At 40.4% G+C, this 25,601-nt stretch overlaps 1 protein-coding gene across 1 annotated transcript in view; it reads right to left on the bottom strand.

Annotated features, from left to right (window-relative positions):
- The window catches only part of smurf2 (SMAD specific E3 ubiquitin protein ligase 2), a 63,018-nt gene that overhangs the window by 16,547 nt on the left and 20,870 nt on the right, over positions 1–25,601 (bottom strand). The window contains exons 3-10 of the mRNA XM_035947701.2: positions 19,575–19,613; positions 17,031–17,139; positions 11,025–11,158; positions 6,751–6,816; positions 6,080–6,164; positions 5,771–5,854; positions 5,034–5,248; positions 997–1,081 (exon numbers count right to left, since the gene is read on the bottom strand). Coding sequence (XP_035803594.1) covers positions 997–1,081; positions 5,034–5,248; positions 5,771–5,854; positions 6,080–6,164; positions 6,751–6,816; positions 11,025–11,158; positions 17,031–17,139; positions 19,575–19,613 — 817 coding nt within the window. The remainder of the gene's footprint in view (positions 1–996; positions 1,082–5,033; positions 5,249–5,770; positions 5,855–6,079; positions 6,165–6,750; positions 6,817–11,024; positions 11,159–17,030; positions 17,140–19,574; positions 19,614–25,601) is intronic.

Raw genomic sequence — 25,601 nt, 5'->3', positions numbered from 1 at the left:
GACAGAAGAGCAAACAACACACAACAAAGCATCAGTACACAAGAATTTCAGAAAGAAAAGAGAGGCTGAGCGCACACATTAAACTTTGGGTATCAAACATACCAAATGGCTGACTAACTGGACCAAAGTGGACAGCAAGATTCCGAGATGTCTGAGAAATCACTTTTATTGTATTTTATTCCTTCCTCCCATCAAAATGATTTACTGCTGCCCTGCAACCCCTTTCAGCTGGACTCCACGGAGACTAAAAGGTTCAGAAATTACAGCAAGCTTGCTATGCTGGCTAGCCTTTCTGTACGAGAGGGTTAAAGCCAAAGCGACTGCAGCCCAACAAGTGGTGAGAGCTTGGATGCTGATGTTGGAGCTGCCTGAGGAGCACTCAGTAAGGTGTGGCGTGATCAGCGGCCTTCTATCTAGAGCAATAAAAATGTCATTCATTGCTCATATACTGATAGAGTGCAGAAGAGAAGTAATCACAATTTCCTGAGGGAGCACACTGAAGCCTGTTTCTGCAAATGCACATGTAGATATTGTGCATATGCATTCTTCAGAAGTATAGAAATCAATAAGACGCACGTGCCTCAGAGAGTATTTCCTAACAGCCTCTGGTCGGGGCTGATTGAGACCTGTGTGCTGTCGGCCATGTGTCCCACACTGAGGCATTTCAGTGGTTGTGCCAGAGGACTGAATTGCTCTCAGAGCCCCGTGACATGGGTCTTCTCACAGCATGTCAGAGTCGTAATCAGCTGCAGGTTTACGGTGAACTACAAGGGAACTATGGGTAGTGTCAGTTATGTCGGTGTCAGTAAATTCAGGGGGGGGACTGTGAAGCACGAAGAAAGAATTAGAAAGGATTCTGTGGACAGCCAAAATCTTTTATCCATTGAAACATTCTTTTCTTGTTTACATTTTATAGTATAGATTATGTACAGTGATGATAAGCCATGATCATGTTGTGTTGTGTATCTGTAAGCACAGATGTCGTGGAGAACATACCTGGGTACTCTGGGGTCGTGCCACGTGCTAACACCTGTCTGAGTGTGGAGAAAGTATACTTGGCCTTGCTGCGTCGTCCTTTGCTCTGAAGGAAGACAAAAACAGGGGGTTAATCAAATGCTTGTTTATGCAATGTTGTGGATCAAATTAAAAGTGAGAAACAAGAGTACGGCATACGGCATTAAGTGTTCGTCAAATCATTGAAGTAAGCAGTACAGGGGGTCCTTGACTTACGTTGGAGTTCTGTTCCTATAGATTGATCTAAGTCGCTTTTCACCGTAAGTCCGGAGAAAATGCAAACAAAGCCGTTACATGCATCACAATATTGATCCGTTCTTCATAAAAGACATGAATACCAACGACTTTCATGCACGTATGAGTCATTTTACAAGAAGACAACAGAAAATGTTGCACTGCTTTTACAACTTGATCTAAAAATGCTGATGTTCATCTGTGTTTTGCCGTCCCGAGCGTTTTATTAAATCTAATTTCACTTCCATGGTGTGTTGCCCTTAAGGCAGAATTATCGATGTACTTTTATTGTAAAAAAGCCTTTATTTTGAAGTTGTTTGTTGACAGCTGTCATTTCCAAACTGCTATTTTGATGTTTAGCTTTATACCTGTACGTACTTTTCTGGATGCACGGCTCTCTACTTTGTAAACGCCACAGAGGCAAGGTCGTAAGTAAATAACTTCATTATTGGACAGACTGGTTAAATTAAAAGGATTTATTTACATGCATTTATGTTGTTTTATTCTGTTTTTGTTGCAGTTTTCACTCTGCTTGTAACGTATATCAAGAGCCACAGTAAAGAAGTCGTGTGCTACGACTCACGATTCATTCTGCAAGTACAAGTTTAATGAGTTGGATAGCTGCAGTTTTTACCATCACCATCTTCTTTGCCATCAGAAGAGTCTGACATGCTTGGGAGCCATAATGAAGGGCAAAAAGTTAGCAAATGTAGCACAATCCAAAGTGGAATACAACCGGAGAATGTATACAAAGCTGTCTTACAGGGCTTCGTGATGACGTATTCATCCGCTCCACTCGTCAACTAGTTCCACGTAACAACTTCTGACGAAACGCTGTAGGTCGAGGACGTCGTAAACTGAGAACCCCTTGTATTTCTAAATGAAATTGAGTTTAATTCACGCGCAATGTGTTGTCCGATTGTGCTTATAATCTGTCTGAGTGAGAGAGTGAACAGACAGATGGAGATAAAAGAACGGCCTGAGTCAGTGTGGATCCCACAAGGCAGCCAGGAAGAGGCAGAGGAGGGAGGAGGTGAGAGACAGGGTGAAGAACATTGGAGAGGAAAGGGAGGAGAGATGGGGGGTGGATGTCTGACTTTTCAGTTGGTGAGCTCATTCATCACAGCTTGACTGAGATATTTCCATGAAGCTGCCTGCCAGAGAGCCATTCGCCGGCATCCCTTTGGATCTACCACCCTGCTTCAACATGAATGTAAACATAACCTTCCAAACCCGCACTCAGTTGACGAACTCGCTATACACCCCCCACACAGGGTGACATCTCTTGGCTCGTGTAAGAATCAGAGCTGCAGACAGGTTTAACAAGCGCTGCCAAAGAATTAACAAAGTAAGGACAGATTAAAGCCCTTTTCAGCCACAAGACAAGTGAAATTGCTGCCTTTGTCAAGCTGTTAAAATGGCAGCGTTGCTTCATTCAGTAACGGGTGACGTTTACGTTAATACACCTGCCAGGGTTATTCAGATATGCCAGAACCAGTATGGAAGGAGCCATGACATGCAAGTGATATTTGGTGTCAACACATGCAACTAGAGGGTAAAGAATGTAAACTTACAGCCTGGTTATGTTTCCATTACACAGGCTGGTTACGTCATCTACAGTGCAAAGGAATAGGAGCTCTCTGATCCCAGTGACAGACTAAATTTCCAATAGTTTTATTTATTTATTTTTTAAAGTTATTTTTGGGCCTTTTGTTGGCTTTATTTGATAGGTTAGCAGAGAGGCAGACAGGAAAGTAGTGAGAAGAATGGGGGGATGACCTGCAGCGAAGCAAAGCAATTCCACAGTCAATCCTGCCATTCCCGAATGACGTCAGTACTTCAAAATGTTGTGCATGACAAATCCCTCAGTGTGACTGCATTCATTCACATATTCTATATTCAAAGTGACACAGCAGTGTGAATGCTGTGAACGTGTGAACGGTCACATCTAGGTTAAGCCATACATGCTGCATCTTGTTTTCTTCAGAAAAGTCTAGGTATCATGATCTTCCATCATTTGATAATACCTGCAGATATTTTATATATTAGCCTTTACATGAAGGAAAAAGCATTTACTGTAATGAACTTGTGATGTTTTTACATGTATTCAGCATTAAACAGTAGAGATATCTTTTCGTAATTGTGGAGAAGAGATCATTTGGAATCTGGTAATATCAGACCGATGATGGTAGAATACTATATGACTGAAAAATATTTTATTTCGTGAACTGTTCTCATACAGTAGCCTGCTTGCAGAGATGGAAAACCAGGCAAATTAAATGATTACATGTATAATAACATATTTAGGTATTAATATGTCCATGCGATGACGAGTTCATGAGCACCTCAAACAGGGGAAATGGGTGTGGACATGGATGCAGAGCTGTATCCAGACTGTAACTATGATTCAATTCAAATTCATTTTTTTGTCTTGGACACGTCGTCGTACAGACAAGTAACTAGCATTGTGGGAAAAGTCAAGTTGTGCAGCTTTATTTGATACGCGTTCTACCTCAGTGCAAAGAACACTTTCAGAGCAACTCAACCAAGAAGAAGGGATGTGAACTTTGTGTTGGACTCTAAAGGTTAATAGATCTCACCTCGTGAGATTGCCGTCATGACTTTTCTAAAAAAAAATAAACGGGGCTCTTATTCTGACATGAGACCAGCACATAGGCTGCTGTCAGATTACCAGAAAAGAGAGGGAGGCACAGAGATAGAGAGCAAGAGAAATAGAAAGAAAAGTGTTGTGAGACTTGGAGCCTCCTAATCTGAAGGACTGAGGGCAAAGCTGTGATACGCTTCTATGGCTCTGGCTCCCAAATCCTACAGAAGATTTTACTGTGAGGATAAACAAAAGTCCCTTGGGCTGTGTGGGGGATCTGTGTGTGTATGTGTTTGCTCTTACATGAATGCGTCTGATTGTTTGACTGTGCGCAGAATGGAGAGAAAGGAGAACAGAGGGGGGAGTGAATGGCTGCCGCCAGCTTTTAACAGCTAGATCAATTCAGTTAGATTGTCTAAAATGGAGCCAGTATTTCAGGCTCCTTGTGGGAAGCTGCAGCGTCATCAGAGCAGCGCTGGACTGAATGAGGACACAGATTAGCTGGGTTACTGAGCCCAGTGTTGAGCAGGCAGGAGGGCCGAGGTGAAGCAATTAACACAACAGCATTACAATGATGACACAGTTCACTGTCAACACAGAGGCAGAGTTCAGAGGATTAAAAAATAATGCACATTTTTTGTAATTAAAATATTAAATCTTTATCTGTATTGACATTAGAAAACTGGAGTCTTGTGCACTCGTTTTTTCCAGAGGTTTATCAATTACCAATAAAATAAAGGGGGATTTTTTTCCATGCAATTTAGCTGCAGGGTTTAGGGTTACTACAAAAAGCAACCCCATGGGTGCAAGTACTGCACTTGTAGAAATCAAAGGTGCAGCACTTGCAGTACTTCTTTCAATGCATTTTCAGTGGATGTGGGGGGACCTTGTGGTCTGATCTCAGTTAGCCGTTCCCTTTGAAATTCACCAGATCAAGCAGATGTTAATGGTTTATGATTTAAGACTTTATGCCAACATACACGACAGTACACACACTAGCGATCTCGTGCAATTATGATTGATTTGCAGCTGTGGTTCGAACACCGAGGCTATACAATAATTTTCCCAGCTATTCTTCCAGCTGCAAAGCCACCAGCAAAGTATATGTAAATGTAACACGTAATTTTGAACTCCATAAATAAAATACATGTCGAGTCTGCGGTGTCGGCTTCCCACTAACCATATCCCTCAGGAAGGTCCGGGGGCGTGTGCAGGTGGGTTCTGCTCATATAGTTGCGATGCCTCTGCGAACGGACCCGTCTCTCCTGGGCCCGCTGGTCGCCGTCAGTTGGCGGTAATGCTGTGGTGGGCGTGGCGCCGTTCGTGCTAATGGGTGTGTTCTCGTCCACAATGCAGCTGAGCGGCCGGCCAGGGCTGGAGTACTCCGATGCAGGCCTGAGAGGGGCAAAAAGAGTGGAGTATAATAGGTAATACAGGAACAACTGCCAAGAAGAAGAAAAGGTAAAATAAATTAGAATGGAAGAAAAAAGAAAATGAGAAAGACACAAACAGCAGCAAATCAATAGGCACAATAATCGTGTATTAATTAGGAAATCCATTCTAAACAGAACAAACATCTGAGGTAAAGCTGGTAAGAACTAAGCAGGAAATATGAACGTGCCTGATGATTAAAACAAATCAAAAGAAACACAAGTATTAAAGACAGACAGAGCAGGGCAGAGATGCTTCTATTTCTGCTAATGTCAGCTCTGTGACTTCTTCCACATCATTAAACCTCACTGGAGCAGTCTGTCTGACACCTTTTTTTTTTTTTTTTTGAGGAGCCCACTCTAGTTCTCCAGAGTTCCCCAGTTTGGGAGCACTGAGGTCAGAGATGAGGTCTTCCATCAGGCTGCTGCTGCTGTTTGATTGAAGAGGTCTGGGCTTGAGTTTCTGTGGGCTGCAGAGTGTACTCACCTGGTAGGCCTCTCCCACTGTGTGGTGCGTGTGATGTGGTTCAAGTACTGGATTCGTCCAGACGCGGTCCTTCTCTCCTCCCAGCTGGCAGCAGAAACATACACAGACCCAGCAGTGAGCGGACATAGTTGGGCACCCACAGAACCATCCAGTAGACCTGCTGCTCTGTTTTACCACATGCTAATATCATATTCTAACATGAATATCATATTAATATCTCTACTCCTGTTCTTAAAACAACCATTAATTGTTTAAGCTAAAAAACTCCTCCTGAAATGACAAGAGACTTCCCCCAAATCTCTCACTCACCCATCTGGAAGATCATTGTCAAACAGCCGGCTGCAGTCCACCACAGGACCTCCTGTGCCTATCCGGTCCCTCGACTGCAGGCTCACTGCAGCAACACATGGCACACAGATGCACGCACTAGTGTTACTAGACAGCAGATCACAGCGTAGGCACAGATTTTTCTTTTAAATCGAAGCACAAAATGGAGCTATATATCTTTATGAGTAGCAGGAAAAGGGTTCAGTTTCATCAGAGGTGTACTGGAAGGTCTGCTTCAACAAACCTGCATTTTCTCCCAGTTCTTAGTTTTACTTCTCCAGGAGGATCCGGAATTATGAAATCTGATCTGGTATTTTGCAGACTTTGCAGAACAATAATGGGCCAAATTTGGCAGACTACATAAGGCATTTGCATACGCATAATGACATTAACTCTTTGATGCACAACATGGGTCAAGAGATACCCATTTTCCATTGAATATGGGTCACTTTTTACCCATGTAGCTCATCAAAAGGTTAAAGAACACCCCTGAGCATATGCATGTACTATGCATTAATATGTGAGAAACAAAACAGAACATGAAGGATCATTACAAGCTCTGAAGATCAAAGCAAGCATTTTTATGGAAAATACAAAAATGGCTTTATACGTAATTTATATTGTGTCTAACATCAGGCAAGCAAACTACTCACCAACTATCTGGCCCCTGACCGTGTCACTGTCGTTGGGACTCAGCTTGTTCAAGTCTAGTCTCTGGTCTGTTCAGGACAGCAGAAAGAAGAAGTAGAGAGAGAGCAGAGGCAAAGGACAGGGGAAGACAAAGAGAGAATGAACACAATCAGACAGGCAGGAAATGAGAAGAAAGATGAAAGAAAGAGTAAAAATAGAAAAGAGGGAAGAAAGAGAACAACAGAAATGAAGATTTATCAATTTGAGAGAGATGCATGTAAACTAGCGTGAGTTTGGGCGCATTTTCCCTTCTTGGACGAGTCCCATTGCTCTGTATCATTTACATCACTCAGAGTCAATTCGTCTTCCCTCATTATCTGTCTCCTTTTCTTCTGTCTGCAGACCATAGCTTGGCTGTGCCCTGGAACAGATGGTCTGGTCTGTGGAGCAGCCACGGGCTGTAAAAATCTCACTGAGCATCGGTACAGAGCAGGCTTCAGTTCAAATGTAGGGGTCAAACATTTGACAAATTTCAGTACAAAGCCTGCACTATTCCGCTCAGTCTTAGCATGGACATGAACTTCAGCCAAAGTCTGGAAACTCTTTGTCTGAACTTCTTAAAGTCTGTGGAATTTGAGAGTGAGGGAGAAAGAGAGAGATCAGGCGGAAAGAAAAAAAAAACAGACCAAAAAAATGTCCAAGTTGCCTGCAGACATGAGAAATGCCACTATCTCCTCTCTGTTGTCTGGGTGTCATGCAGATCAGCTCAGGATGTCTGTCTAGACTAAGCAGGGACCAAAACAGGCAATGGTCAAACCGTTACAAGGCTGGCCGGAGGTCAGGAGCCACAGAGAAAACAGAAAATACACACACAGACAGTAAAACGTAGAGCTCTCACATGCTGCAATGCAGAAAAGGGCATACACGTAAATACTTGCACAGTCATATACACAAAGACAAGAAACAGAAATACTCTGCAATTATACATAAATGTTACAGTCAACCAAAGACGGTCTACAATTATACACAAATGCTGAAGTCAACTCGGTGCCCTCTCTGCAGCTTGTGGAGGGGACAAAATGGCAGCTGCTGGTAAATGCGCACAAAAAACAAAAGAATGACAAATACACACAAGGGGAAAGAGACCACAACAGAGAGAACGCTACAAATCTACACTTACACTTAAATAGCTGTACAATTATGCATGTCTGCGTAAAATGACCGGTTGTCTAGATCGGCAGACGGAGATAGAGGGAGGTTAGTCACAATGGCATTTTGTGTGTGTGTGTGTGTGTGTGTGTGTGTGTGTGTGTGTGTGTGTGTGTGTGTGTGTGTGTGTGTGTGTGTGTGTGTGTGTGTGTGTGTGTGTGTGTGTGTGTGTGTGTGTGTGTGTGTGTGTGTGTGTGTGTGCAGATGCTGCCAGTCTATGGAGGAGAGTGCAGGGAAACCACGGGGTGAGGAGAAGGCCAGCAGAAAAAGGAAATGCAGAGGCAAACCACTCACAGCTGTGGCACAAGGTTCAGGTTTCCTGTGTCGCTTCAGGAAAATAACAGTGTCAGGGGCTTCTAGGAAAACTGGTGGGATTGTTTCCCGTATCTGCCTCCAAGACTGCAGGGCCCACGGAGCAGGTACCAGCTCACCATTCAGAAAAAAAAACCCTGCACCGCTTAGCTGGAGCTACAACTGTCTGGCACTATTTGCTCGGAGCCATTTACTAAAGCTTCTGTCTCATTTATCTAGTTAGCTTCTGACATGAGACACCTTTACTGTAACTGTAGGGTGACACTGATTGACTCTTCTGCCCCCTCTCACACCCTGGTCTGGCCTCTGTCAGAACTAGTGAGTGAGACAGGACACTAAATAAAGCTTCTCTGTGTTGTAGTCACTTAACTTTGCTATTAACTACTTCTTCTTAGTCACACTATGCCTTGACGGACACAGCTTCATTAGCGCTGTGGAATTCTGATAACTGCAATTAATAATGTCATTGCTGCTCTCCTCTAGTAGAGAGTAAATCAAATAGCACCCAAGTGGCTCACAAAAATGAAACAAACAACACGAGCCGATCCTGAGGATTAGTATTAGGATGATCCAGGCATATTTTAAAGGATCAGTTCCAGCTAAAATAAACTTCACCACAGTCTGCTATTGCGAAGTTGCTCTCTTTTAGGATAGCCAGCCTCTACAGCGCAGCATTTTCTTAAAAAAAAAAAATGAGTGAAAATTATAGTGTACATAATGTACAGTCGTCGTGTGAACCAGTAAGAGCTCTGACACTCAAACAGGCAGAGTGCACTCTCTCTGTCTCATTAGCAAAGAGCAGCAATAGCAGCGTCTCATTTTTAGCTGACTGCGACTTTTTCCTGTTAACACAATTCTCTGGCGGCGAGTCAAACCAGCTGTTGCTATTAATTAATGTTAATTAATAGGATGACGTTAAAGTTGTATGTTTAAAGTGGTTTAAGTGCTCACTGGAAGCTGGTGTCTGCACATTTGAGAGAAGATCGTCCATCAGAAAACTGTGAGTGGACGTTATAGTCTAGACCAGGGGTGTCAAACATGCGGCCCGCGGGCCAAAACCGGCCCGCCAGAGGGTCTAATCCGGCCCGCGGGACGACTTTGTAAAGTGTAAAAAATTACAGAAGACATCAACTGCAATTTGTATATTTGTACAACTATAAATTTAAAATAATTTCTAGACCTTGACAAGTTGTTTTGATCATAAAATAAAATACTAGATTGCTCATTGTTCTGTTGTCATTTTTGTGATATTTTGTCCTGTTTTTGTTGTTTTTTTTGTCTTTTTTGTCCAGTTTTTGTCGTTTGTCTCATGTTTTTGTTGTTTTGTTTCCTTTTTGTCTCGCTTGTGTTTTTTGTCTTATTTTTGTCATTTTGTGTTTTGCTTTATCATTGTAACTTTTTGTCTAATTTTTGTCTCTTTTGCTGTTTTGTTTTGTGTCATTTGTCTCATTTTTTGTTATTTTGCTTCTCATTTTTGTCGCTTTGTGTCTCATTTTTGTAATATTTAGTCTTGTTTTTGTTATTTTTTGTCTTTTTTAAAATAAAATACTACATCACTGACTTCCAGATACCTGTGACTAAATGTTTTGTGCCTTTGTAGACACTCTGTGATCTGTAAGTTGTAATGTGTAAATGACAAACTGAGGCATCATGTTGTTGAAATTTTATTTATTTTCCATAACAAATTTCAGTTTGTTTATAATGTTTTGTGAAAAGATAGTTCCTCAAATGTGATTATCTTCAGAAAGTGCCTTTTTTTGCGTGAAAACAAAGGAAAATTTAAATTTGGAGTTGTGGTTATTTGTAGGTTATTATGCTCTGATTTTACTGGTCCGGCCCACTTGAGACCAAATTGGGCTGAATGTGGCCCCTGAACTAAGATGAGTTTGACACCCCTGGTCTAGACACTAGAAGATTGCAGTTTAAAACATGTCACAGCATATTGTATATCATGACATGACATGTGTTTTTTGTGTCATAATATATCATATCACCAATATCTTGTTGTATCAATAATTAAAGCTCATCATCTTAATAGTTTTTAACCAGTACCTTCAGCTTTTGGATCATGCAGATTGTGAAAAATAAGGTATGTCAAATTAGGTCATCTACATTTGGTATTCTAATGCCTTGGGCGAATATTAAATCAAGATTTAGCTAAATATAAGTATAACATTGGAATAATTGTTTCACCAATTTAAAAAAGTGTCCACAATGTCTCTGATTTTAAGATTAAACTATAAAATTGTAGGTTTTCTCATTTATTCCAACTCATGAAGTAAATCTGACCAGCATGGCCACTGACCCACTTGCAAAACACATACTAGTGGTTTCTTGAGGGGAAATAAAAATTTAAACAAAACTGATTTAACTCTTAGCTGTTCCAAAAGCGTGAGGCAGGGAGACCAGAACAAGAAAAAGGTCTGTGTATTATTAATGGCCACGGTCTGTTTATTACCAGTAGAATCACGTCTGTGAAAGTTTTTCTTAATTATATAAGCAATCATGTTAAGTTAGCCCACAGCTTTTTACAGTTTAACAATCACCATCTTTCTCTTGTAGACTTTTCCCTGATAGTGAAGCAGGATTCTACAGGAATTAATATTTTCACCGTGTAAAGTTTGACCAATCTGCTTGTATTTCTTGTTGTTACATGTAGTTTTAATTCTTCCCCTAGTGACCAAAGAGAGCTAAGAAACATCAAAACAATTACAATTACTCAAAAATGGGATTGTTTACATATGGGTAGCTACATTAAAGTAACACTGAGACTTACAGCCTGTGTCTTTAAGGCGGTTGATAGCGTTGGACAGAAGGCGGACACAGCCCAGGAACCCAGCCCCTTGCTTCTTATGAATCTTCTTGTGATTCCACACACTGATAGTGATGGAATCTGACTTTCCGATGTATCTGAGAGGGGAGAGAGAAGGAGATATAATTAAAATTTAAAAGGGTGCACGACTAGTTCAAACTATAGCAGCTAATTTGCTTTATGAACGTGACTCAGGATGTCGGCATCACTACAGGGGAGACACACATCCACTGCAGTCTACTCCTGAGTCTCCTCATCAAGGACACGCTGTAAGAAACAGTCGGGACGTGGAGGCGGAAGAGGAAGGAGGGGGGATTTTCCAGTCAGCGTATGTGAATGTGTAAATCTGACCCTGAGCGTCTGACAATGAGACAAAGCACCACAAACAGAGTGTGATCCTTTGAATCATGAATAATATCCACTGCAGCTCTCCTTAAATATCACTGAGATGACTGTGGGAAGAAAGACATTGCAGAGAGACAACAGACAGCAATAACAAAACAATTTTAACTCTGAAAATACTCTGAAAACCAACTAGTTGCTTTTAAGAATCTAAAAGCATGCCTATATTTTCCGATGAAACAGCTTTTTGTCAGTCTGTTCCCTTTTGGTTTCTACAATTTACATGACACTTTAAGAAACATTACCATCTTTCTCAATTTTATGAAAAGAAAAATCACCAGCTTGATTAAAGTGGCTTAATTAAAAATGCAATGAGCATAAACAGTAATCAATCATGCTGTCAAGTGTGGAGGTCTGCAATATTACTTATAGAATTTGAAGGTTGTTTGCCTCGGAGTAAACTATTTAGACTTTTATGAGTAAACTATTTATGCTAAGTTAAGGAGAAGTTCAGAACATAATGTGTAAACTCATTGTGAGCTGAAGACGTTGGCTAATGATTGCACTGAAGTGGTGAAAATCAAAAACATCACATGGTGCGAAGTGACAACACGCTACAATAAACCTCCAGATATAATGCTGATCACAGTAATAGTTTAGATAATGCTCCTTAATTAGGGTTTTTTCCTGCCTCAGAATAAACCTTTGGGGAGTAACAACACACGACGGTCAGATCAGTCTGCGTACTACAAAAGCAAAGAGGCAATGCGTGCATTTGTGACCATTTAATGACCAAAAATGACTATTATGCAAAAAAAATAAATTAAACCCTAATTAACATTTTTTTAAAAATTAAATGTACTCATAACTTTCCTTTGGTGCTGGGGAACACTACGTAGAGAAAAACCCTGAATTAGTACTCAACACAAAGCACACCTCAAGCTTATTGAACTGTCATTAGTTTTACAAATATTTGACCAAACACTGATAATGTGACCCGATGGTGACGCTAGACAGAAAGGAATTACCAAAGCCATTACAACTCATTCTGAGCAAAACATGAATGTGTACACCTAACCGAGACGTTTAACTACTAAAATACACAAAATTTCAATCTCATGTCGGCACAAAATTCTGTTGGCTTCATCCTCTGAGGACCAAGAATACGTGATAGATAAACTTTAAATAGGGCAAAACTGCACAAAGGTAGCACAAAAAGCAGTTAAAATATAGCAACCTATCCAAACCAATTCCCCAAGAAGGTCCAACATCTGACAATATTAGCACCCATTTCAATCACATTTGTCTTTTATATGTCAAAATTATGAGAAAACTGTCTCATAATTAAGATGAGATCAGGATCTTGTTATTGTCAGATTTTATTTAATTACTGTGAGAGCTTTACTTGTAATTATGAGATCCAGATTTCATAATTACAAGACATAAAGTCATAATAATGAAATACGGAAGTCATGATTTTGTATTTGTGAATGCAATATGCTTCCCAACAAAACAAACGTTACATAGGGCAAAACTGCACAAAAGTACCACAAAAAGTTGTTCAAATATAGCAACCCATTCAAACCAATTGTCACTGATCAGTTAAAGTAAAGAGGGTCCAAAATCTGACAATACTGGTTTTTGCATCTCAAAATTATGAGAAAACTATCTCATAATTGAGATCAGATCAGAATCGTGTTATTATCAGGTCTTATTTCATGACTGTGAGAGCTTTTCTTGTAATTATGAGATCCAGATATGGTAATTATGAGACATAAAGTCATAATAATGAAATATGGAAGTCATGGTTTTGTATTTGTGAATGCAATATGCTTCCAAACTGACGCTACTATCTGTAGAGTCATGCTGCTAGCACTGGCAAAAATTAATGTTAAAGGATCAACTGCTTCACCCATTATGCAAGTAACAAACATGATCTTGTAATTACATTGCAAACAGAGAACCAAAGATTTATTGCGAATGAGAGACATGTCTAGATAAAAGTCAGATCACTTCCTAACTGTCTGTGTCTGTCTCCTTAGGTGTCGGGCCGGGGTGTGATCAGATCTCTGCATGTGAACCTGCTGTGGCACATCTGCTCGGGTGGGCTCCCTCCTTCAGTCGAAAACTAATCATCTGCACGATTCGCAGAACTGCATCCCACTGTAATTATCATGCCGCTTACCAAAAGGGATATGAAACAATGGGGCTGTGAGTAAGACGTCTGGACATTTTGAGTCGATGCCAAATGCCTGTCTGGGGTGCGATGTGAGAGAGCCGCTATGTCAGACAGACGTGACGGGAGGGAAGTATTACAACCAAACCCCAGTCATCTGGATCACCCTCCATGTAATAAAACTCATTAGTCTGGCTAAGATTTTTAATACACTCATAGACAATAGCACACACGCAGCACAAAAGACAATGGGGAACTTGCAATAAATGGAAAAAAAGCAGCAGATCTGAAGAGTCAGATGTGCTTTCTAAACATATCCTTTAATTTAAGAGCCTGTGGTCATCAAAGAGGCATTTTTGGTATGTTTTTTGTTGGTTTTTTCTTCTGCACAAAGTTACTGCCAAGAACATACGATCAAAGCAAAAGAAAAACCCTGAAGCAACACTGAGATCACAATCTGAAATGCAAATGGAGCAAAACAGCACGTTCACCGCTAAGATTCACAGCTCGGGGCTTCAAACTGCCATCGCTTGAAACATCTCGTATTTGTGGACCTGCAACAGTAAATAGCTAATGCTGTTTTTATTATTTACCATTAAAAATTTAGGCAGTAACACTTTAGAGCAGCAGGCATTTTTATCCCACAGAACAGTTCTGCAGTTGCCAGTACTTGGAAAGACTGAAGTTAACTCTGCTAAATATATAAATAACAGCTAAATGAATGCACTTATTGAAACACACACAAAAAGTTAGTATTAAATATACAAGAAAACCAGCTTGCAAGTTAGTATAGTTAGCTGAATGTTGCTGATAAATAGCTGCATCAATGGATAATGGATAACAAAGCTTTTAGTAGCTGATAAGCAAGTGAAATAGCGTAAAATTATCAATAAATTGCCCAAATAATTAGGATAAACAATACAAGAGTAGTCTAAAGTACTGCACAAACAGTTGAAATAGCATAAAGTAAAGGAACAGCCATTGTTCTGTAATTAATAAGAGCATAATGTACTGTAAAATCCACTTTAAACGACATTTGTTGATGTGCAGGTGTCTGAGATCAGCTGACAGAGCTATGTAGTTGCACTAAGTGGTCCCATTCATCACATAACTTTTGTTTTTAAAAGAAAAGCAGCTGAAAATGAGTCAAGTATTGCTATATTTATTAAATGTGTCAAGACACATTTAATAAACGCAGACACATAAAGTCCCTCCACTGTCGTTCATTAAATTCCTATAAACTCATGTATCACAGTTTGATATTTAGCAGTGTTTTTACATGGAATTAATCCCTTCCTGCCTTTAAATTGTTTAGAAGTAAATCGCCATAAATCTACCTACTCACTGTCTTTAATGACCTGCCCCTCCAGCAGGCAGACTCAGACACTGTAAAGCTACTCTGTGCTACACTTAGCAATTTAAAATATTTGATTTATTCATTTGGAAACACTGATGAAGGATTATGGTACAGAAAGTACCTCCCTGCAAGATGAAAAGATTGGTTCCTAAGGTTTGTTACATGTGAAATCTAGAAGTTTGAATCCGTGTTTTTGAGTTCAGGATGTTTCTTCTAGCAAAGAAATAAACAACATATGGACACGATAGCAAAGTAAAAAACTTTAAACTCAAAAATATAGAGTGAAACTTGATACAGAGAGGGCAAAAAAAGCCGTCCCATTTTTTTTAACCAACCCACTGAAACAGATGATTTCACAAATAGTTAGGTATAAATACCCAGACAATCTCTTTTGCTATGTCTGTGTGGTGTTTTTTTTCCCTTCATTTTTCTTCATCCTAATTATATTACATAGCAATAAGGTTAATGATCTGATAAAGCCAGCTAGTAATTCTGTTTAATGGGATTCTTCCATAGAAATACAGCTCAGATTGTGGGTTGGAAATGGATGGATGAGTGGGCGTAAATAATTTGAGTCTAGACTGGGCACTTAACATTGCAAATGTATTATTTAATAATGCTGTATCTGAAGGCCTCGTAATTACCCAAATGTGATGCAGTGCAAACTGACAGGAGAGTTCGCAAATGCTGGAAAACACTTCACTAAAGATGAAGGTCGGACTAATCTTTTCATCACTAATAATGACCATGTCCCCGTCCTCTACTAAATGACAACAGGAGCTGCTGTTACGCTCATGTGTTCTTCATTTCAATCATATCCTGCTGTTGTTAGTGATCTGTTTTTTAAAACGTGGCTCAGGCAGAATGAGTATGAGAGCCAGACGGCCAAATAGACTGTGTCTACTATCCTTGGCATGCCGGCCACATCCTGCAACAATGCTGCAGGGTCACAGTTCATGGGCCAGTTTGCTGGCTGCGGCACACCAATGAAACCACAGCTCTGGACACACACACACATATACACATACACACTTAGACAGAATTTCTACACCCTCACATGAGCGCATACAACAAATGGAAAAAAAGAGTCACTGCCAACAGCTTTAATGCACTCGGCTGTATTGGGAACACCAGGTGTTGCAGGACCTATTTTAATAAGTGTGAGCCCGCCAGACAGCTAGCAAGGCTGCTCTCAGTCAATTAAAACCTCTCTCCTCCAACACACCACCTGAGAGTCCTTCTGCTGGCCATAAGAACAAACACTGAGACAGTAAAACAGGCTGCGGTGATGGTAAACTTATCACTGGAACAGAAAAATACAAGTCATTTTCACGTAAATTCCACTCAGCTGTATCTGCAGGCTCTGGGGACAAATTAGAGCAGAGACGTTCCACCGAGCCATGAGTCTGTGCTCTTCTCTCCATCAATTTCTCCCCAAGGTGTGCATACGTGCGCGTGACTTTTTCCCTCTTGTCAAATGTGACATGACTAGCTAATTTAATGGCCGTGTAGAGAGAGAGGGTCCTGTATCCCCAGCAACCAAACAAACGGAGACACATGCTTCCTCTCGCTGTTGGCTACGAGTGATGGTTTGGATAAACACCGGGCGAATACTGGAAACTTTCACTCTCACATTTTCGCTCACACGCTCTGTCTCTATTTTTTTTTTCCAGGTTACTTTCACAGTACACACCATCTTTGGGAAAAGGCAATCAGGGTACAACAAGACATGCACGTGTTTCAGTCAATGGAAGAAAATACTATTGAGACACCCCTCCTTCTCTGATTCCTTAAATACTGTTCCAAGGAACATTTTTAGACTGAAGTGTTATGTCATAACAGAGAGTCTAGATAAGTGAGAGGCCAGATTCAAGAGCTGTTTTCATCTGTTACTGTTTAGATCCTGTTAATGGCAAATCCTGCCACTTATCAAGGTTAAATAAAGAAAGACATGCAAACTGTGGGGCATTGTAACAGCTTAGACATGGTCTGAAACTACACTTTATAATCGGTTAAGTCTTTAGGTAGGTGAGAGGTATTCAAATCCATGAAAGCAGACGCATGAGAAGCGTCATAAAAATGCTCATGGACTTACAGATCATAGTGTTGGTTCCACTTTGGGTCAAGCGTGTTCCTCACAGTGTCTGTAGAGTGGCATTGTCCTGAACCGTCCACGACCACCTTGGCAAAGGGATCAGGGAGGCCTGCAGGGAGAGAGGAAAGCATCACCGCACTCATGCCAGGAATAAATAGTTTAGGAAGAGACAAACAACCACTTAACAGATGCTGTGGTATTGACAACACTTGTTTCTGCTCTGGTACTAATCCAGACTAGTCACATACTACTCATCATTCAAAAAACCTCTTGTATTTTGACGCCAATGGAGGTGACAAAAGTGCAGTGGAAAACGGTGTTAATTTTGTCAATATCAACTATAGCAAAACAATATTTGTTGACCACCTCTTGGATCTCCTTGGATGGAGGGTCACCATCCAACGAGAGCCACGAATCTGAGCAAACAGACGAGTCGGTGGGCTCAGTTCACTCACAGCTCGAAGTCAGTTCACCAAATCATACACAAACACAGTACTTCTATGTGAGGAAGTCTTTTCTACCAAGGCTCTCGTGAAGTAAAACAGATCAAAAACATGCAAAAATCTATACATGTCTAATATATGTTAGCCCACTAACAATATTACATAATGCTATCGGAGTGGCATCATCTATCATACCTACTCAATGCATTTTAAAACTAATTTTAGACAGATTTTAAGTAAATTCTGAAGGTTTGAGTCCTTTAGTACTATTTTTTGACTAGTTTCAGAGGATTTAAGTAGTTTTCAGCTCATTTTGGACAGGTTTTGAGTGATTCTGGGCAGTTTTGTGTCCTTGTGGACAATTTTTGAGTCATTTCGGGCAATTGTGTGTCCCGTTGGACAATTTTGAATCAGTTTGACACGTTTTCAGTCAAAAATTGACAACAATTTTTAAAAAGGTAATATTTCAAATGACATAATGTTACCCTTTTCATTGACAAATAAAAACTACATTTTAATGGGTAAATTAACTAGAATAATCTCTGGTTTAATCACTGTTCTGTGATCAACAGCATCTGTGGAATCACATCAAAGATTTCTGAGTTCAGTAGATTTATGAGTTTGACCCGTTGTACTGCTGGTAACTAAGAAGCTCCTTACATTCACTAAGAGTAATGTTATTGTTCTTGTAAGAAAACAGTCATCTACAAACTACAATGAGATGCGGCAACAAAGCAGCTGTGACAAACTGCAAACACGCAGGCAGCTGCTAACAATTATAAAAGGGTAAGCTAATGTTAATCTAACTGCTAATGCAACACATTTGATGTGGGTGAAATGTTGATGCTGCTTTCGGTAACATTTGACTCATTCAGAAGGTATGAGTCAGTTTCAGGATTAATGACGGCGCTCCATTTAAAGCTTCTTCTAAATGTTTATGAAATAACATTGGCTAACTGTATTCAGTGTCTCTTCTCAAGCTAAACCCCAGACAGTTCCTGATCCCAATCCTTGTTTTACATTTGCTGTCCTATATGTGTTGCAAATGTAAATAATTGATTTCATATATGAAGCATTATCAATCAATAATTAGATATAATAAAAAATGCTCTGAATTTTTGTACAATATTGGTGGTTTTCAGTTTATGTGGTGGTGTCATGTAAAAACAGACCACCTGGTAATTGCTAAATCCATCAACAGATGAATTACTTAATCTCAAGAAAGTCAAATAAGTGAGAATTTTAGTTATGTTAGGTGTAGAGACTTCACATTGACTCTTGACATTATTGATAACCAAAGACTTTTTATACGTATTTATTTATGTATGCTTCAAACAGTATTGTGAAAATAAATGATAATGCAAATTAACCTTACAGGTCTATAACTGTGTGACATTTTCCTAGCTGCTAATAATCTAGATGTGATTCTAGCATGCAGTCTAACCGCTAAGATCAATGACAATGACAAAAAACAGAAAAGATGCTTATAGTTCACAAATAAGGGCACAAAGAGATTTTTATCCATGTTCTCAGTGCCGCCGTCCACCACCTCCCTAACTGAATGTTTGCTGAGCTCCTGAGCATTGGAATGGCAGGAATGGGCACCACAGAAACCACCTGAGTGAGCAGAGGACCTTTACATGCTCATTCACCATGACAGCCTGACCCAAACACACCAAAACACTCCCAACACTCCAGGCACCTACACGAGGGATTACAGCTTTAGCAAGCAGTGGTTGCAGAAAAGTGACAATATATTCCCAGTATTCTAGTGATGTTTTACGATGAGGGATGAAATTTAAGTGTATGTCAGTAATTATTACAATAAGTCTTAGTTTGTGTTTTTTATTAATTCAATGGGGTACTATGTTGGCACCACTTCTGTCTGCACATCTGCTGAAATAGCTAAAAAAAAAAAAGTAGATCCTCTTGTGTTGCTGATGACGAACAGAAGGCATTTTATCAGCCAAAAGTGACCCAAGTTTCTCAAGTTCAAGAGGTATTTGCAGTGAATCATCATATCATATTACATAAATCCAAAAGGGAACACCAAAGAGTTACCAAAGGAAACATAGGTTTATCATAAAAAGCTGATACTTACGGAAGAAGTCCTTCTTCACCAGGTTTTTGGCACAGAGGACTGAAAAAGAAGAGAAAAAGCCAAGCATTACATCAAAGAAACACTAATCTTACAAATCGCAAAGCATTCTTGCTAATAAGCATAGTTTTGTACTATGAATTTCACAACAAAGGGGCAAAATCCTGTAGCGTGATTTTTTTTTAAAGCCACTACAAATGTCAAATTCATCTGCTTATATGAATTTTTTTTTTTTTTTAAATGAGTCCAGTGTTTTTGTTAGAACAATAGGTTAGAAAGTGGCAGAAATGCAAGAATGTGCATGGGTAGGCAGCAGTAAATGATTGTCTACTAGAGGATTCAAGAAGGAAAACATTGTGTTGAGAACAACTGCATAACAGCCACGAGCCAAATACAGGCGAACGTTGGAAAAGATTACACAAATCTTTTCTCCCCTTTGATTAGACAGCGTATTTATAGCTCAGAATGCTGGCAATGTGTCAAGACACCTTGTCAGCAACACCACAGGGAGCCACTCCCTCGCTGGAGGTTTAATACAGAAGCTTTACAGCAATTAACAGTTATTGTGTCATTAGAATAAAAACACTTCAATATGTAAATGTCACATTCGAACATCTTGACTTCAAGCAGTTGGAGCGGATGTTTAGTCTCTGTTTCAAACAAGTCTGTCTGCATCGGAGAGGCTGGTTCTGCTGATCTACTTTGAGAGCCATGGAGGCCGTTGCTGAGGTGATGAGGTCGAGCCACTTACACCCTCCTGTGCGAGTGTGGATGGATGAGGAAACTCAGTAACCACCTGGGTGTCTGGAGTTCACAGCTGCAGCCAGTGAGTCAGGCGCACGGAAACAGCTTTGTGTTTTTCTAAAGTAAGGTCCTTTTGGGGAAGAGCCACTAATTGGTCTGGATATTGAAGTGGCTGATTCATTGGTTTGAAGAGAAATGATCCATTATAACAGAAGTGATACAGCTTTAAAAAATGACAGGGTAGTTTACATTATTAGTAGTAAGTGAAACCAAGTGTTCCAAAGGACTTCTGTACTTCGGTATTCTGAAGAAACTGTACCGAAAGCAGCAGCTGATGCAGTTAAAGTTGTAACATCTGCTCAGATACACTTGGAGCTACAACTGGAATAACTTAAGGCAAGATCTCAAAGGGACACAGTGTTAATGATATCATCGCTGCCATTTTCTTTGTTATGTTCTATATGGCTTATTGCACAGGCTGCTGCTTTGCCTGCTGGCTACCTCCTCAGCTGCAAAAAGCTGTGCACATGGCAGCAAAGTGCAGTCTCTCCTCACTGTGATAATGCTGTAAATTAGGACTATTTAAAGTCTCAAACATGTGTTCTGCTTTTTTTTTTTGGGATGTTTGTGTTTCCCTTCACTCTGCACAACGATGTACAGCAGGTCCTTGACTTACGTCAGAGTTCCGTTCCTACAGATTGATGTAAGTCGATTTTTGCCGTCATGATAACAATGACTTTCATGCATGTATGAGTCATTTTATAAGAAGATAACAGAATATGTTGCACTGTTTTTACAACTTGATCTAAAAATGCCGATGTTTGTCGGTGTTTCGTCCTGGTCCGAGTGTTTTATTAAATCTAATTTCACTTTCAAGGTGTGTTGCCCTTTGTTTTGAAGTTGTCTGTTGACAGATGTCACTTCCTGTCTGCTATTTTGATGTTTAGTTTTGCACATGCGCGTGCTTTTCTGGATGCAAGGCTCTCTACTTTGTAAACACCACAGAGGCAATGTCATAAGTAATTAACTTCATTTTTGGACTTACTGCTTAAGTTAAAAGGATTTATTTCTATGTACTGATGTTGTTTTATTATTTTTTTGTTGCAGTTTTCACTCTGTAATGTGTATCCAGAGCCACAGTGAAGACTCACAACTCATTTTGCAAAAACGAGTTTAACTAGTTGGATAGCTGCAGCTTTCACCATCACCATTTTCTTTGCCATCAGAAGAGTCGGACTTAAACTTGGGAGCCATAATGAAGGGTAAAAAGTTAGTGAATGTAGCACAATCCAAGGTGGCGCACAACCGGAGAATGCAAACATAGTCGTCTTATAGCACCGCGTGACAACATATTCGACCGTTCCACTCGGAAACTAGTTCCACATAACCAGCTCCAATGCAACAAAAAAACGCCGCAGGTTGGGGACAAAGTAAACCGAGGACCCCCTGTATAAGCAAGACCCTTTTTACCATTCACGTTTCTCTACGCTAATCTCAAATTTGAATTCTCACAATTAATTTAGACAATTGTATGAAATATATATAGGATATATTGCATAGGAAATAGTTGATAAATTAAAGGACAAGCCAACAAAAGCTGTCATAGTAAGATGTAAGGCAACAAGGTGCTCATATTAACACCTCTTGTTGGTTACTTATAGAGATAAATTGACAAATCTATTCATCAATTGGCAAAAATATAAGCACCAACAGAGAAATGGTTTTTCTTCGACCTGTCCCCTCATGTAAGAGTGCTCAGACTTGACGGTCACAAAAGAACAAAAGACACACCCATAGTAGCAGACGGCAGCTTAAGCCATTCATTTCTTTTCCTCTGGCCCTCCATTCCATGCCACACATACTCAGACACACACCAAGTCAAATATCACTCTGAATCACTTTCGGTTGGAGATGAAACAATTTTGCCCACCAGGAAACGGAGGGAGGACGGCATACCTTCTGCATGAACAAAATTAAACACACAAATCACTAGCTTCACACACACAGTAATGCATGGTGTTTATACACACACACACACACAAGGGGCACATGCGATTGAAAAGAAGGAGAGAGGAGCACAAACAGTCAACTAAGCTGGATGCATATCCGTCGTGGGGTGAGGGGGGCGCAGAACATGCTCGACAGATGAGGAAGAATTTCTTTCCGCAAACATCCCTGGGAATGTGTTACGTTCCAGTGAAACCCACCTCATTTCTAAAACATCTGGTACGCATCACTTTCAGTCGCATTCTTCAAGAACACAGTGGCGAGCATGTGTGCGCGCGCGCGCGCGCGCGCACACACACACACACACACACACACACACACACACACACACACACACACACACACACACACACACACACACACACACACACACACACACACACACACACACACACACACACACACACAGGCTCCTGAGACACCTCACTCTCCACTCCAACTCAGTGATCTAATTAATTAACAGGAACAGAGGAAGGTACGTATGCGTGTGTGTGTGTGTGTGTGTGTGTGTGTGTGTGTGTGTGTGTGTGTGTGTGTGTGTGTGTGTGTGTGTGTGTGTGTGTGTGTGTGTGTGTAGGTGTGTGTGCACACTTCGAGTCTCTCAGGGAGGTGAAAAAGCTGGACTCAGTTAGCAGGTGACAGTTTCTGTTTCCACAATGCTTCTGCCCATATGCCGCAGACAGTATACACAGCACAGTGCAAAGGATTCAGGCATTTTGGATGTTTAGACTATCCATCTAGCAACCATCCGGTGGGCGTCTCATTGGTCCCAAATCCATTCTGCAGAATGATAATGACCCCAAACAGTCATGAAAAACTCTGGTATGGACAGCACAGAGCATCGCAGAGTCAGTTTGGGATTACGTGAGGAGACAGAAGAAACTGAGCACATTGAATTAAGTTAAATGACAAATAGAACTGGTTCACGTCATTATTTTTAAAAGCAAAAATCACTTCACTTTAAGTGCTTAAAATTTTCACACAGCCATGTATTTAATGTTTTAAAAAAAGCTTGACATTGATTTGATGGAGTTTCCAGGCGGGGACATCAAACATCAAACACTCAGTCTAGAAGTCCCAAAGCAATAAATCCACATGAGGTAAAGAGAAAGAATAGTGAACAACTGGGAAATATGACTCTAAAGCAAGGTAAGGCGGTGGCAACAAAACCTGCATTCAACATCCAGGCACAAAGAAAAGACAAAACAAAAATTAGACCAACTGCAGAGAAGGGCAAGGCATGGCCCACACAACAGCCAGTTTAAACTTAAAGCAGGCTAAGCCCAGGAAAACCTGCAGACCCTCCTATGACTGCACAAGCAGTCCTTGGCTGGCCACACAGCAGGAAGGCAACACTACAATTATACCTATATAGGCTCCTTATGAAAACATACAAGGGGCCAAATTCCTGCTGAAAGCAGAAAACAGAGAGAAAACCGCTGGAATGGTAGACGCACAGAGACAATAGTAGCAAGGAAGCCAATTAGGAGTCTGAGGCTGCAGAGTAGTGAGGGGGAGAGTACAAGGACAGCAATCAGGAGGCAGTGGAATCCAACCATCAGATTACAGTTCTCATTCTCCACTGATGAAACAGAGTCATTATAGAGTGTAAAGATGATTTACATGAGCTTAAATTAAACTGCCTTTTACAGTTGTGCATTAGAGCAAAGAAGTGTATTTTGCAAATGGAATAGTTAAATGTAATTTGAAAAACAAACTGCAGACACTAAACAGTAGAAAGAGCTCAAATCTGTAATCATGGACACATAGCAGCGTGAAACAATCTAAAACTGCAAGTGTGACATGCATGAGGTTTGCACTGATATATACTGATTCCAGGAAATACCCATTATGCATGCGCTCTACCATCAGACATTCAATTCAATTCAATTTTATTTATATAGCGCCAATTACAGCCAAATTGTCTCGAGACGCTTTACAGAACCCATATGCCTGACCCCCAGAGCAAGCATGACAAAAGCTTTTGCTTTCTTTGCTTTTATATGTTCCCAAATGAACTGCAAGCCACTGAGTACACTACTTCCTTTAGTTGACCCAAGGGCTTCACTGAGAGGATCAGCAAAACATCCCTGTCTCTCTGAGGTAGAGTGACTGATGCTGCAAGTGCTTAGGACTCTATGTGTTCTCAGAACACTGGCATAGAGGACTGGCATAAAGGGCGAGCTGGGTTTTGGAAGACTTGGTTTGAGCTGCCTGTCACCCTTCATGGCAGGATTGGCCTCATTTATGTTTGATGAGTCTTCTCTGAGGGTTTCTCCCTGCTTCACTCTGACAGTCCTTGTTGATTAAAATCCGAATTTTACCATCCCCAGCTTGTAAAATCTCTCTAATGATGTTGTTTTGACTTCAACTGTCATGCACTAAATCCATTCTGAAGCTAAATCTAATAAACAAATAGAAAGATGAGTGGGGTTCTTTGTTAAGGTGGCACAACCCTTTACATGAACGACCTTGTAATCAGCTCTTTCAGCCAATCTTTAACTACATATTAACTCTAGTTCTATGAGCATGCAGGAAACAGATCAATACAGGTTTGTTATGTTAATCTATATGGTTAATTTTATGTTAAAGATTACAAAGTTTTAGTGGAGAACACTGATAGGGCAGAAAAATGGTGCTTGTTGTCCTTGTCAGAGTTGAACCAATCAGCATTTGTATTCTACAAGTTTAGCCAATCAGTGCCAAGACCTGCACAGCAGTTTTTTAGGTCCAGAAATACCTACTATCTGTCACGCGAAAACAGCAAAAACAGCACCGAAAGGGGATCTACAGAGGTAGTTACTGGGCACCCTCAAGTCCCTGCAGCAGAAAACTGTCCAACATATGGCAAGCAGAGGAATAGAAACGTAGAAAAGAAAACAATGAAAGAAACTTTATGTTGTGAAAAATTATATGGAGATTAAATTCAAAAATATGCAAATACCGTCATGATATTATTTTGAGCCACTTTGGGCAATGCTTGCAGATTTAAGCAGACCCCTTGCTGAGGTATATCATCAGTAGCTACATGACCCAACATACACAATATTATTAATTTCTCTTTCTTGATGCAGAAGCTTTACATAATGTCATTAAGTCAAAAGGAAATGCCTCTTTACTGACCAGAGCACAGAAATCCCCCAAAATTTATGTCATAATGGGAAACAGGGTGCTGATGACAGAAGCCTTTTCTAAGTAAAGGAAGTGGGCGAGCTTGCACCTACAGGGCAGTATCGTAAATCTGATGTTTTATTGGTCACCCTGGACGGGCTTTCTCAT

This window comes from Amphiprion ocellaris, chromosome 19 (assembly GCF_022539595.1).
Source record: "Amphiprion ocellaris isolate individual 3 ecotype Okinawa chromosome 19, ASM2253959v1, whole genome shotgun sequence".
Lineage (NCBI taxonomy): Eukaryota > Metazoa > Chordata > Actinopteri > Pomacentridae > Amphiprion > Amphiprion ocellaris.
The sequence above is the reverse complement of the archived record's forward strand: the minus strand, read 5'-3'. Positions and strand labels throughout refer to the sequence as shown.